The sequence below is a fragment of the Amblyomma mixtum genome, chromosome 3 (genome assembly GCF_055824585.1).
Source record: "Amblyomma mixtum isolate Tamu chromosome 3, ASM5582458v1, whole genome shotgun sequence".
Classification (NCBI taxonomy): Eukaryota; Metazoa; Arthropoda; class Arachnida; order Ixodida; family Ixodidae; genus Amblyomma; species Amblyomma mixtum.
This window is the reverse complement of record NC_143014.1, coordinates 426103233-426118167: the sequence shown is the minus strand read 5'-3', so window position 1 is coordinate 426118167 and position 14935 is coordinate 426103233. Positions and strand designations below refer to the sequence as shown.

Below are 14935 nucleotides of genomic sequence, written 5' to 3'. Positions count from 1 at the left end.
ACTGAGAGCTTAAAAAGCTGGCTCACTCTAAAAGGCAGCTGTCTACGAGAGGACAGACTTGGGAGTAGGAACAATGCGGTATCGTAAAAACGATCCCTTAAAGTGCGCCAAACGCACGCTTATTAGCAACGTCATTATAATGCAATTGCATTAAATGTCCCTCTCGCTAGAAAAGCCGGCGTCCGTCCGGTCGGGACACGAAAAACAGATGGCCCGGCTGCCACGGTAGGCAGGTTGCCACAATGGCGATTTCCACACTTTATGGCAGCTAGCAATAAAATTAACTCAAATGAATTAAATGCAGTTGCCACCTGCCTACCGTGACCCTGCGCATCAGTTCATTGGCCGAGAAATAGACCGCTTTCCGGAAAACTATCTGTCGAAAAATCAGCTTGGCGGGAGCTTGGGGAAAGCAAACTAGGTCTCGAATGCACCAGCAGTGTGCTTGAAACAGCCACCTGCCGAAGTGCTTCCCGCATCTACGAAAGGGAAGCGGTACTTGCGCAGGAAGTATAATGCTATAGCGTTGTACTCTTAAAGGGAGGTTAAGCTTTTTAGAATTTTCTTTTTCAGGTTTCCCGGCGACGAAAACGGGACCATATCTGCCGGGGGACTCTGTAAGCCATCATGTGCCGTACACTTTCAGCGTATTAACTTCTATGGTAGCCTCGCAACCACTTACGCGTACATCGCAGCGTGAACGAAGTCGTGGCTAACTGAAATAAAGCGCCAAGGCGATCCTCGAATGCGACCCAGAACCAGTTGCCAGCGACATCATCCTAGAGCGAATGGCCCGTCGACTATAAATTGGGAAGAAAGGCAGAGCAGTAATTTCCTATCAGGAAATTGAACTGCCCTATTCCAAGCCACGGACGTAGGAAGAACCGGACAAAAACAGCACTCTGCTTGTACCATTCTTTCTACCTCCTTTTTTCGTAATTGCCCTGTACGTCATCGCGACATTATTCACCAACTCGCCCAATTGTCAGCCCTTGCGAGTAATATGGCAAAATTATTAAAAAAACATCAGTATTTGACGCCATTTAAATAAACTCACACCGTCCAGTGCTTTTAAATTTCAACAAAAGGTAGCAGCCTTAAAAATATCCTTTTTTCATTAAATTTATTGAGACTTGATCTTAGCGGCATCCGGTGCCGGTGCAGCGCTTATCAGGTCAGAAACGTTAAATTCAATTCGTATGTGATACTAACCTTTAATCTTACAGTCTAACGGCTTCTATGTCATTGAAGCTTATTAGCTTTAATATCTGACGATTTCTAGGAGCGCCGCTGTCAGCTTTCACTTTGTTTCGCGTATACAGGTCCTCTTGGTGGCCCTCTGCAGCAGCTGCCAATTATAGCGGAACTTTGTTCGCTTCATCTTGCGCAAAAATGATGTCATCAGGCCCCGCTCTAGAAGAACTGCAGAGATTACATGAGCTGAAAGTCCAAAAAGGCTGGCGTGCGCTGTAAGCAGCCATTTGCGACAGGCAGGGCATTGCGCACTCTGAAATGATCTCATAGCCGGCGATAACAAGAAAAAGCAACATTTTTGTGACGTTCCTTTTTACGTCTCTTCCGGCCACTCTGCCCTTACTCATCCAAAGCTGATGTGTCCAATGCACCGCTATTTCGGGATGTTTCTGCTTCTATTTAAGTTAAGGTACAATTTTAATGTACCTCGGTCAAACTGATACCACTCACGTAATTATTCTTGAGTGCTCCAGAAAAGCATCGAATATCTGTTGATAGGAAAGCGCGGTATCCGCTTTTGAATCTTCGATTGACACCTTAGGGTTTGCGCTTCTGTTGGAAACGGGGGTACTAGGCAGAAGATAAAAACGGTAGCCAGTGTACTGCGCGTGTCTCCACGCCAAGCATATATACACAGATTGATCTTCCATGGGTTCATCTCCTGCTCTTGAAGACTACTATCTTCTACTCTTCGCAGTAAAGGCCTCTGGTCATCTGTTGAAAGTATTTATCTGATTCCCATACACAGACTATGGAGCTAAAACATCATTGAGCCTACGGGTTCGGGTCCAGCACTGGGCGATTCGGTAGAGATGATGCGTTGGGGGCTGGTGTTCTAAGCGCCGCGAATGTAGACAAGCGCTCTAATGAACCCGGTACAGGGTGTAGCCTCGAAGGATATCGCACGCCGTCGCCAAGACTGGTGAAGAGGGGCAGCATCCACAGCCCCACTCGCGGACCAAAAACTTCAACAAAGTTTTCGTAGCGACCGATGTCGAACGAGTCCTCGGGGTTCCGGAAGATTTCTCCCGACAAGTCCTCTAGCGTGGTTTGGTTGCTGAGCACCATGATGAGGTGTGTGTACAGGAGGACTCCCACGCAGATGGCCACGAGTGCTCCAGTAAAAAGCAGGAATTTTATGTGCACAGAGGACGGCATGTCAGTGGCGCCTAGCCACGACAAGACAACGTATGTGCCTGTTGTGGCCACGCTGAAGACAGACAGCAATAGCAGGTAGGTGAGGGTCAGCAGGAAGAACTTGTAGTTGGCAAAGTGAACGCAATTGTTGAACCATGGGCAGTGGTGGTCCATTTTGAGAACGCACCTGCGAAAAGCATGAAAATTTGTATAAAAACAAGGCAGACAATGAACACACGCAAGAAGCTTTCTGAAGACGCGACCCCTGTGTAGCGAATCGCAAAAAAATGACGTCCAACACAGCTCCACCTCTGCTCCCATTTGCAGATTTCGCTGCACAGAAGGAACTCAGTTTATATGTTATCTGTTTAGCTCCAGGCTAGACACAGAAGGTGCTACGATACTGAACACTGAGGAAAAAAAAGCGTGAGAAAATTGGCGTTCATTCGCTGTTGCATGCGCATCTTTAAAGTGGCTTGCAACTCACTATACGTATTACATGCACAAAACCAAAAGAAGACCCTTTTATTGCTAGCTTCTGGCGATCTTTAAAATAGATGCTAGGTTGAGTTGGTATGACATTTTCCTGAAGAACACCGCGAACTTGAACGAGGACTGCACTGAAGGAGGACACATAGACAGGCGCTGACTTGCAACTGAAATTTTTATTGCTTGGGCCATGAAAAGAAATAGGTTGCTACCATACAAGAAAAGAAACAACATACGCATAGAATCAAGAAACTCAAGAAGCCAAACGCTGTGCCACCTGCATGTGGTTAAAAAGTTGAATTCTTTAGATAAAATTGCAAAGAGAGCTGCTGATACAAGTTTCTGATGACCGGGCAATTTCTTCGGCTTCAATGATTTCACGCGTTAGGTGATTATTGTGCTTACTTACAGCCTTGGGTTTTCTGAAGTCCGGCTGCAGTTTCCGCTCTCACAATCTCTGCAAAGAATGCCAAGATGCCCTTCCATGGTGTTGCTCACGCTGTTGTTGTGCTGCGAGAGGCGTTCGTTTAGCCATTTTCCCGTCTTGCCACCATATTGCTTGCCGCAGGATAGTGGGATGACAAAGACAACACCTTATTGGCAAGCTGCGAAGCGGTTCTCGTGATTAGTGGCACATTCTTGAGCGACGTATTGAGAGATAACTTTTTTACATATCTTTCCCAGCCTATCGGCAGCAGAGAAGACAATCCTAACTTCTGCATGCTGAGCACCTTTTCCAGCCTCTGTGCCAAATGATGAATGCAGGGGATCACTGTGTTCTTTTCTATTTTGTTGTTACTCGAATCAGCCGATTTTTCTTTCTCGTTCAAACTTCGAAGACTGGATTCTGATACAGATTTAAGCAGTTGTTTGGGTAACCAGCCGTCAAGAGACGATGGGTTTGGTGGTTTAAACTGCCTTTTAATGAGTGCATGCAAGATTTACTTAGAGCTTTGGCGAAGCAATACTGAGCTACGGAACGTTTTCCCAGTTTAGAATCACACGAAGAAAAAAGAAGCAATGGTTTATTTTCACGCGGTTCGTACGACCAGCATGTGTGTTTCTTCATAGACCTGAGTTTCAGGTATAGATATCTGATGGCCTGATTTTGAGGCAATTCACTAGTTAAGAGGAAAACAGCTGTGAACAAAAATACCTTGGATTTGTGAGAAGGCAGATTTTAAATCCCGGACATCAGAGTATAACATGACCAGAATATCGTCAACATATCGGAAGCATTTTGGAACCTTGGGGACATCTAAATTGTTCTTTGAGCACTCGGTCGTTTTTTGCTAAGCATGCGTCACTGAGCACGGGTGCTATAAAGGAACAAATGCAAACGCCCTGGCTTTGCAAGAAAATCATGCCATTCCAGGTGGTGAAGGTGGATTCTAAATTAGTTTTAGTAGCTCTAAAACTCCTCTTACGGAGATGCCTGCCACGCAACTATGCCGTGCTTGTCAGTGCATTCCTCAATGCATGAAAAGAGTTAGTCATGCGGCAGTGAATAATAAAGATCCTTTACATCAAAATAGCAGGCTAAGAGACGTTTGTACTTGTGCATTTGCGAAAACTGGATTACATCCTCTAAATTTTTCACCTTATTCGGGTCGGCTAAGGTGAGAGAGTTTAAAATTGTCCTAATATATACTGAAACATATTTCTGCCATTATTTTCCGTTTCGTGCAATCGTTTCTGAGAACGGAAGAAGGCAAAAGTCTGTTTAAGTATGTCTTCAGAAGATTTTGAACTCTCTGACCTTAGCCGACCCGTATGAGGTGAAAAAATCACAGGATGTAATCCGGTTTTTGGAAACGCACAAGAAAAAAAGTCTCTAAGCCAGCTCTTTTGATGTAAAATGTCTTTATTATTGACTGCCGCATGACTAACTCTTTTCATGCATTGAGGAATGTATAGAAAATCACGACATAGTTGCGTTCTAAAATGAGGCAGGCATCTCCGTACGGGGGGGCGGGGGGGGTTTAGAGCTACTTAATTTGTACCTGCAATCTACTTTCACCGCATGGAATGACAAGATTTTCTTGCTAAGCCAATGCGTTTGCATTGGTTCCTCAAAGAACAACTGAGAGGTTCCAAGGTTATAGAATCCTTCCGATATGTTGACGATATTCTGGTCATGTTATACACTGATGTCCGGGATTTCAATTCCGTCTTCTCACAAATCCAAGGTATTTGTGCTGAGAGTTGTTTTCTTTTTAACTAGTGAATTGCCTCAAAATCAGGCCATCAGATTTCTGGACCTGAAACTCAGTTTTAAGAAGAACCATACATGCTGGTCGTACGAATCGCGTGAGAACCATCCATTGCTTCCTTTTTCTTCGAGGGATTCCAAACTGGTAAAACGTTCCGTAGCTAAGCCGTGCTGCACCAAAGCACTAAGCAAATCTTGCAACCACTCATTAAAAGGCAGTTTCAACCACCAAACCCATCGTCTCTTGAAGGCTGGTTACCCAAACGACTGATTAGACCTATATCAGAATCCATTCTTCGAATTTTCAAAGAAAAAGAAAAGCCTGCTGATTCCATTAACATGAAAAGAGAAAACACCGCAGTGGTTCCCTACATTGAGACACAGGCAGGAAAAGATAGTAAGCGTGCAGAAGTTAGGGTTGTCTTCTCGGCTCCCGATAACCTAGATAAAATATGTAAAAAAATTCACTCACAATATGTCGCTCAAGAATGTACTACCAATCCCGAGAACCGTTTCGTGGCTTGCCGATAAGGTGTTGTCTATGTCATCCCACTATCTTGCGGCAAGCAATATGTTGGCCAGGCGGGCAGATGATTAAACGAACGCCTCATATAATGCAACAACAGCGCGCATAACACCGTGAAAGGGCTTCTAGGCATTCACTGCCGAGATTCCGAGTGCGGAAACTTCCAGCCTGATTTTAGAAAAGCCAAGGTGATCAGTAAGCACAAAAATCAGCCAACGAGTGAAATCACTGAAGCCGAACAAATCGTCCGGTCAGCAGAAACTTGTGTCAGCAGACCCTTTTTGGCAATTTCGTATAAATGATTCAACCTTTTAACCACATGCAAGTGACACAGCGATTGGTTTCTTCAGTTTGTTGATTGAATGTGTATGTTGTTTCTGTCGTTGTTTAGTGGCCACCTATTTATTTTCACGGTCCAGGCAATAAAAATTTAAGTTGCAAGACAGCGCCCATCTACGTGTCTTTCTTCAGTCCTAGTCCAAACTGGCGCTGTTTTTCAAGCAATCTTTGTTACCAGATGGGCGACAATGCCAGGCGATATTCTGCCTAATGATGACGGCATCGTTCTGAGTTAAATGTGACTCAGAGTGGAGGATGGGATACGGCACAGAAAACAAGGACCGCTTGCCATAGCGGACACAGTGTGAAGGCGGTCAATGTCAATTGCGGAGAGATGTGTTAACAGATGTGCGGGATGCCACGCGCGTTTATTTGCGTGTCTTTAGACAAGGGCAGCTTTGTAGCACAGTCACAGTGTTAGCATATCTCTGTTAATATGCAAGCCTCTCGGGAAAGGCCTGAATTCCTTTACTTGGTGAATTTCAAAGCATCTCATTCAGGCACCCTAATATCACAAGATTTCCCTAGAATATGCGATCACATAGGTATGTAACAGTGGTAGGGACTCGCAGTTTTACTTTTATAGCCGTCGCCCGTGACAGTGGATGAGGAAGTTGCCGAGCGCGTTTATATTTTTTGCCAAATTAACCAGGTCACCGTATAGGCAACTCCCTTGAAAGCAAGACTACCACTCTAATCCAATTGCGGGGTGACATTTAGCTCATACAACATTCTGGTGCTGTTTCGGAAGCCTCAACCACACCTTCCACTTTGAAAATACCACGACAGGATGATTAGACTTTGTTCTTTCTGTCGAAGGAGCACACGTGCATTCTTTTAGCTCCCCAAAAATTCCGCCGTCAATGAGAAATAACGCAAGAAAGAGGCAAGAAATGCGGTACTGTTGGGAGGTCAATGAAAAATCTCCAGCGGCCCCTTGAGCTTGCTTGCTTTTGAGGTTTTATTCAGTCCTCTTCGCGTATTATACACGTCTCGTAAGGACCAGCAAAATTCATTGTCAGGATGTCCCAATGCTTAACAACGCGTTTTGCTCCTACATCTTCTGCAGAGGCTACTCTTTTAAAAGGAGTAGAGGCACCAAACGCTCGGTTCCGTATTTTCTTCATCGTAGTGAAGCATAAGATTTTAGTATAAATGGGTCACCACGTGGTGCTTCCCCACGACCGCTAAATAATTGAGAATCAAATAATTGAGAATCAAAATGGCTTTCAACAGCCGAGTGATCGCTGTGACGTCAAAGGTCAGTGATAGGACACGTGAGGCTCGAAGAAACTGCACTATAATCGCTGCTTCTTTGTTTTAATTCACTCTAAACCCGGCCTGCTTAACCCTAAACACTAAACCCGGCCTGCCTTAATAGCCAGTATCACGACGAGTAAAGAAGCACAGGTTACGATGAACATTTATTCATGCCTCACGTGACCTACACTGACATTTCACGTCATAGCCATCGCTCGGCGGTTGAAACCGAAGCCGGAACAGGTAAAAAAGCAGTTCGAGTCTAAATTATTTACCGGTATTAGGTGAAGACCACGTGGTGATCCAAGTATAGTAATGTCTTACGCATGGCTGCAAAGAGGAAAACTTGCCACCAAAATTTGGTATCTCCATTCCTTTAATAATACATTTTTCCCACGAGTAGATCCAGCAGTCCACAAACTCGCACCAGCGTTGACTAAACTCGCACGCGCACACGAAAAAACAGAGTGCCTGTTGAGAGCACGGATGGATGATTCAACGCCAGAACTAAAGCACGGAGCCATTTGCTGAGGAAATTGAAAGAGTTTTAATGGAAAGACGCCTACACTTATTCCCCCCCCCCCCCCCCGTGCAGAAGCAAAACGAGCAATTAGAAAGTCAACAATGCGCCATTTTTCGTTTCATATAGCCACCACAAACGCAAAAAAAAGAGTGAATAAGTTAATTGGTTTAAATGGAAAAGGATATCAGTTGGACATACGCCTGTGTGTCCCAATCTACATTCGCAAGCAAAAAAAGAAAGTCTAGCTCATGTGACGTGCCACCGGTGAGGCAGATAGCAACGCTCGGCGCTGCGATTACGAACACGCCGATAATAAGACAGCCAGGTGTGCTCGCAAATTATGGCGCCGCGCCAGCCGCGTGGCGCAATTTTCACCGCTCGGGTGGCGTCATTGTGCTAACCTTTTTCACGCGCGACTGTACCTCAATGGAACCCACTCCAGCCGTAGCCCTTACTTTTCGTGTTCAAACAGATGCTTGTCGCCGCAAATTCCAAGTGCACATTACGAACTGTGAAATAATTTAACGTGTGGTTTCCAACCGCCCACTTCGCAGAATTCGCGCAGCGCTTGCGAGAATCACCTTCGTTCATTTGATGCCGGGGCTACGGGCTACGTCAACGTCGCGAGGCGTCGCTGTGTGCGCTCAAGACTTGTCACACCTCGTTGCCGGCTAAGAAAACTGCCGATAACCAAACGCATCCTAGCCTTTGGAATTTCTATCGAGGTGAAAGCAGACAAATTAACATTTTCAGCTTGCAGCTTGTTGTAGAAACTCTGGGCGTTGTTCTTTCCCATGTCCAGAAGTGGAAAATGACGAAATTTTCTCCTAAAAACTCCCAAATTTCTCCGTTCAGTGTTGTAAAAACCGTTTCATTTTGTTGTGTGTACCGACAACTTGATTTCACGAGTACATCAGAAACGAGCGCTTAGAGTTTCATCACTGGTGAAAAAAATCGCAAATTCGGCGACATTCCTACAGTTATCTTCTCCTGGTAGGCGCTGCACTGACCCTTACTTCCCTACGATGTCGTTTGTATATTTTCTTGCTCTCTGAGATTTTTCCATGAATTTTTTTTTGTAGCTTTCAACCTGCTAGTCTAGAAGGGAGTAATTACTCTTTGACGTCCACCCGAGCGCAGCCATACGGATAAAAAGGAAATCTATACAGCTTTCTCAGAAACTTCGTAGTTAAAGAAAAATTCGTCCTGGACCGGGGTTCGATCCCGGGACCACCGCTTCCCCGGAGCAGTCGTAGCTTGCCGTCCCGGTTAGCTCAATTGCTAGAGCGACAGCTCCGGTGAAGCGGTGGTCCCGGGTTCGAACCCCGGACCAGGACGAATTTTTCTATAACTACGAAGTTTCTGAGAAAGCTGTACAGCTTTCCTTTGTAGCCGTATGGCTGCGCTCGGGTAGACGGTAATGAGTAATTACTCCCTTCTAACAACTCTACTCCACCTTTGGGGACTCCCCTAAACATTTGGTTGACCTGCTAGTCTCAGTTGAGCTGAGCGCTGTCGACTAAGTTTACCCGATGTGTTTACTCTGGGGATAAGGCAGCAACTTTTCTAGGTGCTCAGTGTTAATCGTTGCCCCAACGTTATCCACATCTTGCTCTCTGAAGTTCAAATCTAAACCGTAAATTTCTAAAGCGCTGTTATGATCGCTGTCGTCGGCGAACAAGGCTATAGTCTGCTTTCCTCCGACACCAAAAAGTTTCGAAGTTTTCCTGCCATCGAATTGCGAGGCAGAAAACAGCTGTTAGAAAAAGAGATGAGGACAGCTCACAGACACTCGCTAGGCGAAAAAAAAATAGCATTAATTTTTCTTGTGTCACTTTAGTAATCTTAAAATGGCGCCAGCTTTTCTGACGTCCAGGAATTCAAGGCAGAATAGAACTTTCCCTACGGTACATAGAGACAAGCATGTCCCAGGGCAGTTTTTCTGCTACTAAAGTCTAATCTGCGCTGATGCAAGCATTCATTTTTCATTTTTTTTATTTCTAGGTGATCACACTGTCGAATGAACCCATTTCTGTCATTGTTTGATTAATAACATACAGCAAATGTAAAAAAACCACGCTTACTTTCAAAAACACAGCTGCGCTCTAGGTGCAGAACTGCTTTAGTGTAGTCGCTTTCCCTATGTAGTTGGCAATATGACGTTTTCGACACATTCGTTTCAAGTCTACTTCCTGTGTTCTTTTGCACTCTTTTAAAGACAAAACCAGACTCTGATTGGCTTTCCTTTACGTCATCACTGCTGCAAGGCAGGTTCAAAGTATGATACCTTTTTAGAAAGTATAGGGAGTATGGATCATCACTGTCGCTGTCACGACGAGATCTTGAATGATATTTTCATGTAGCGGTGGCGCAGGCAGGGAAGCAAGCGTACGGAGTAGAGGTGCACAAATTCAGACTGGCGAATAGATGTAACAACTCTGTGTTCACCGCAGTGCCGCCCATAAAGAAGCAAAGGAACACCAGCTGAGAGGCTATGACAACAAGCTCAATGGATTGTCAACGTTTGTCAGAATAAAGCAACGCATGTCAGAATGAAAGAAGTGATATAAATTTCATCTTGAAACTTCATTGGATACCTTCATGTGACTTTACTGATGACTAGTTCCGTTACTAACCAGAGCCAGTGTTGTATTTTTATTTGAAATGTACGTGCAACTCATGATACAATACAAGCATGTTCCTTACTAACATCTAATTACTTATCGCGTTCTGTCCGCCTCTTTTAAGAGACGTTATAATGATTCTGGACTGAAGAAAATAAAAACTGTGATGTATGCGGCAGTACTGACGTGTATTTAAAAATGACGCTTCTGACGACGCAATCCACTCCAGGTCAGTCCATCGAGCGCAATTACCGTTCTTTGGAAAATAAAATCCCGGGCTGTTGGACACATGCATGACACGTTCATGATTTCTACTTTTTCTAGCAGTTTAACTTTCACTACTTATCTAAAAAAACTTCGCGAGTGGTCGCCCTAATTGGCTAGAAATTCAGGGGGCACTTCGACTGTCTAAAGTGCGTAGAGGCGAAAGCGTTTTCTGGACCACTTTGACTGCCTCTGTGGCACTGGTGGCGTCACATATAATTGAGTACTAATTACTAAGTGATGACAAATCTCAAATTATGGTTAATTACTGATTAATACCTGAATACTAATTAACTGGTAGTTAATGACGCTTAAGCTTCGCCTTGAGGAGTGGGACGCAACAGCGTGTTGTAGCGCTGCCAGGGAGTCCACGGAACACCACCACCCGTTCGGCGCGATGCCTTGCCCCTTGAACGCAACTCTTTTTGAGGAAAGGAAATGGCGCAGTAATTCTCTGTCATCTCGATCGACACCTGAACCGCACCGCAGAGGAAGGGAGGAAGTGGGAGTGAAAGAATACAAAGAGGGCCCGTAATCAAGAAAATGAAAACTGTATTTGAGGAAAGGAAATTACGCAGTAACTGTCTCACATATCTCGGTGGAAAGCCGTCAAAAATTAAAGGGGGCACTTTTTTGACCCAAAGTGTGGTCACTGATGTGTGGTTAAGATGTTAAGCTTCGCCTCTAAGTGTGGAACGCGACAGCGTCTTGCAACGCTGCCAGGGAGTCCATAGAACGCCATCGCCCATTCGGTTATACGCCTCACTCGTCGGTAAATTCGTTTTTGAGGAAAGGAAATGTATCTGTCCCTCATATCTCGGTGGACACCTAAGCCTCACCGGAAAGGTAGGGAGGAGGCTGGGAGTGAGCGAAGACACCGTATTCACTAGACGCGCCTTTGTTCATTCCAAATTTTTGAGCTGGCATGGCGGAGTGGATAGCATGCTCGTCTCGCACGCCGAAGACCGGGGTTCGATTCCCGAGCTCGACCAATTTCCTACTCGGTTTTATTTATTTATATGGCATGATTAGGAAAGTTAATTGGGCAATTAAGCAATTAACTAAGCTCAGTCCCACTTACTTGGAGCATCACTATACGATCCCTTCAATTGGTTGCATGGTTACTAGCCAAAGTACAATTGGCACGTTTGAAATTCGCGCACTATGATGTCACGACCGTTTCGACCAATTGAAAAGCGTGACATTTCTGTCGACAACTGCTGCTTACAACGATGAGACATTAAAGGCTTCCGCCTTAATATATTTCATGAAAGTTCACTCAAGCTCTTTCACTCAAGCATTCTTTTAGTAGGAGTAATATTATGTTTTGTAATTCGTTCGAGCTTCCACGTACTCAATAAGGTAGTGTAATTTGGGGCATACGAGGTATAACAAATCTTCGTAAGTTGCATTCGATTCAGAAGAAAAACAATGCGGCGCATTAAAATATTCGCGTTGTGTTTTTACAGACTTCTATTATATTATAAATTTCATTTCAAACACCCCGATAATCCCTTCATTTTAATTGCTCAACCTAAAGAACACAAGAGCTCTCATTACACAAGACAGAGAAATTTGGTCTTACCCCACACGAATAGTCTAATTTATTAATTAATCTTTATGGTATAACCTTCCCCTTCCGGTTAACAGATGAACCAAGGGCAATTTTGACATAACTTGCAACTCAAAATTTTCAATTTCAAATTTCTGTCTGAAAAAATTTTGTCCTCGAGAATGTGAGAGGCCATTTTCTGCGTATTCTTTTCGGCGTTCGTTGCAGTGCGTTTCCCCAATTTTTCGGGACCTTTTTTTCGCACCGCTTATTGTTTTGCTTTTGCATTATATGAGCATGCATACCTGGGAACTGTTTCGTGTTCGCCCGACTACTTCGCCCAATGGCGTGACCAACTAAAGGGACTTAAGTGATTGTTATCTATCACTGTAGGAGCTTGAACTGGGCTTTCTTTTTCAGAACTCTTTGCTACTTAATTGATAGACATTGTGCTCATTCCTACTGTCTTAATTTTTTTCCTCCTTAGATACAAGCATATCTTTGCAAGCTCTCGTCAATTTTTATCTATAAAATTGATTTCGAAAGCGTAAGTTTATAATGAGACATGAAACACCTGAACGAAGCTTGTATTATTAAAATTCTGTTCAACTGCCTTCATTTTGCTGTAATCTGTTAAGTATTTCTGCAATCAAAAGGATTTCATAAAAACACACTAAACACGACCGATTTTCCAGCGATTTGACTGAAATCTAATTGCTATGTAGCTAATGTCGCTACTGAGCGGTTCCAATTAAAATGATAGGTCGCCATTTTTTTAGGTTTTCGCGATTCTCCTCCGAGTAGCAACGCATGATATTCTCTCTCTCCGTACGTGCCAAGTTGAAACCTTGAAGCTGAGCAGAGCGCACCGCCACAGCCACAAACGCACGTCACGTGGCAGCGAGGTTTTCACAATATTTTTTTTTTTTTAGCGCCCGGGACCAGCAAGTGGGCAGGCAGCGCTTGGCGAAGTTGTGACAAGCGCGCCACAGGGTGACTTGCGCTTGCTGCAGCGGCGGCCGGATGCGCTGCTCAATTTCAAAGCTTCGATGCGCCACATTTCGAAAGGCATAATTCCTCCCGCTGCAGTACGGGCGAGAAATGCGTTCCCTGAAGAAAAATCTGGAATAGCTACCACTAACGGTTGTCTATGAACCTCTGGAATTAAAACGAGGCGCATAACTGTGAAACGTTGCCCGTTATGTATTAGGTGACCAGCTTTTTAGTTAACGCGCCATAGCAGTTCTCTAATGTCCGCCGCCACCGTGCAGGCGTGCCGAGCCAATGCTACTACTGCAATTTCTGAAATGAGTGTCTCTTCGCTGAATGGAGGACGAATATGTAAATGAAAACAGACGGTATTGTTTACGACATTATACGGCGGGCTTTGCGTGTCTGCTTCAGTGACGAAAGCGTCCAAGAAACTTTCGACGATATTTATGTCGAAGCACGAGCTTGCACGCCAAAGTATTCCAATTAACTAATACCTTCTTATTAAATTTTTCTTGTCTTAGTTTCAAAGCCTATTGAGTAGATTTAATTATTTAATGCATCGTTGTTAAGCAACAATCCAGCTCCACTCATCCTCTCGTGGAGATTAGAATGTCGAGCTTACAGGTGACTATAGAAGGAAATAGAGTGCTATGTGAGGCCTTAATTCCCGAACCTGAAGGTTCGCGGTTTTCGGTCAGCTTAACTCTCTTGTTTAGAGCAAAGCGCCGGCTCATTCTTGCAATTTTCCTGCTAGAAGGGACGCCGCTGTTTTCAACATCAGGTCTAAGGATATTTCTTTAGCTTCCGAACGTCGCAACTACTTGCGAAGGCAGATTGTACAATAAAAAAAAAGAGAAGGAAGAGAGGTATATCATAGTGCTTGCAAAATGCTGCTAAATACGGTATTCAATATTTCAGTTATGCCCCGAAACTCTGAAGAAATCATTAATTCTTTTCGGACTAGAGCCGGTGCCTCGATCACGGAATTTGTATTAGAGGCTCATTAACACATTCTCGCGCCCTCTGTTACTACTCCTCGAGTATAAAACCAGACAGTGAATTTCCAGGAGCACTTCAGTCTTATAACTTCCTTAATAAACCGTTCTTTTTTGTGTATATATTCGAAATTAAAGATGCAATTAATAGCATGCGCAACACCACGGCTACAAAAGAAAGGCACGCAGCTTTCTCCAAAAGTTCATAGCTGAACAAAAATTAGCCCAGGTTTAGGGGATCGAACCCGGGGCCTCTGAGCATCCGGGTCAGTCGCTCTACCGACATACTGTACTGTGCATTTTTGGCCGGCAATATTTCGGCACACTATACGACCTTAATCTTTTCTGGGGCCTTTGAGCTGGTCTTCACGTGCACGTGCGCGCACCCACCGGTGACAGGTTGAGCAGTGGTGGCACCGGTCTGGCTTGATGAGTTGGCACTTCTCGCAGTAGCGAACACAGCCGTCCAGGCCAACAGTGAGTACTCCCCGCTGGGTGGCGAGATCATCAAGCATGGCGCGCCGCTTGTAGTCATCATGAGAGCACGCCAGTGCTATCTGCTCTTCCACGCTCAGCGAGTATACCCGCGGGATGGCGGGCGCGGTTGTCACGGTGGTCTGCACGTACGACCTGCGGTGTGTTGGCGCCACCGGACATAAAATTAGACTTACGTGTTTTCACTTATTTATCGTCCATTAACCCTTTGAAGGTTTTTGCCGTATATGTACGGCGGCGGTTTTCTGTCCCGCAAGGTCTTTGCCGTACGG

General features: G+C 44.7%; 1 protein-coding gene across 1 annotated transcript in view; it reads right to left on the bottom strand.

Moving 5' to 3' along the window:
* Nucleotides 1-2028: 2028 nt before the first annotated feature.
* LOC149357973 (palmitoyltransferase ZDHHC2-like) overlaps nt 2029-14935 on the bottom strand; it is a 34095-nt gene continuing 21188 nt past the window's right edge. Inside the window, exons 2-3 of the mRNA XM_089576692.1 lie at nt 14559-14798; nt 2029-2578 (exon numbers count right to left, since the gene is read on the bottom strand). Coding sequence (XP_089432818.1) covers nt 2029-2578; nt 14559-14798 — 790 coding nt within the window. The remainder of the gene's footprint in view (nt 2579-14558; nt 14799-14935) is intronic.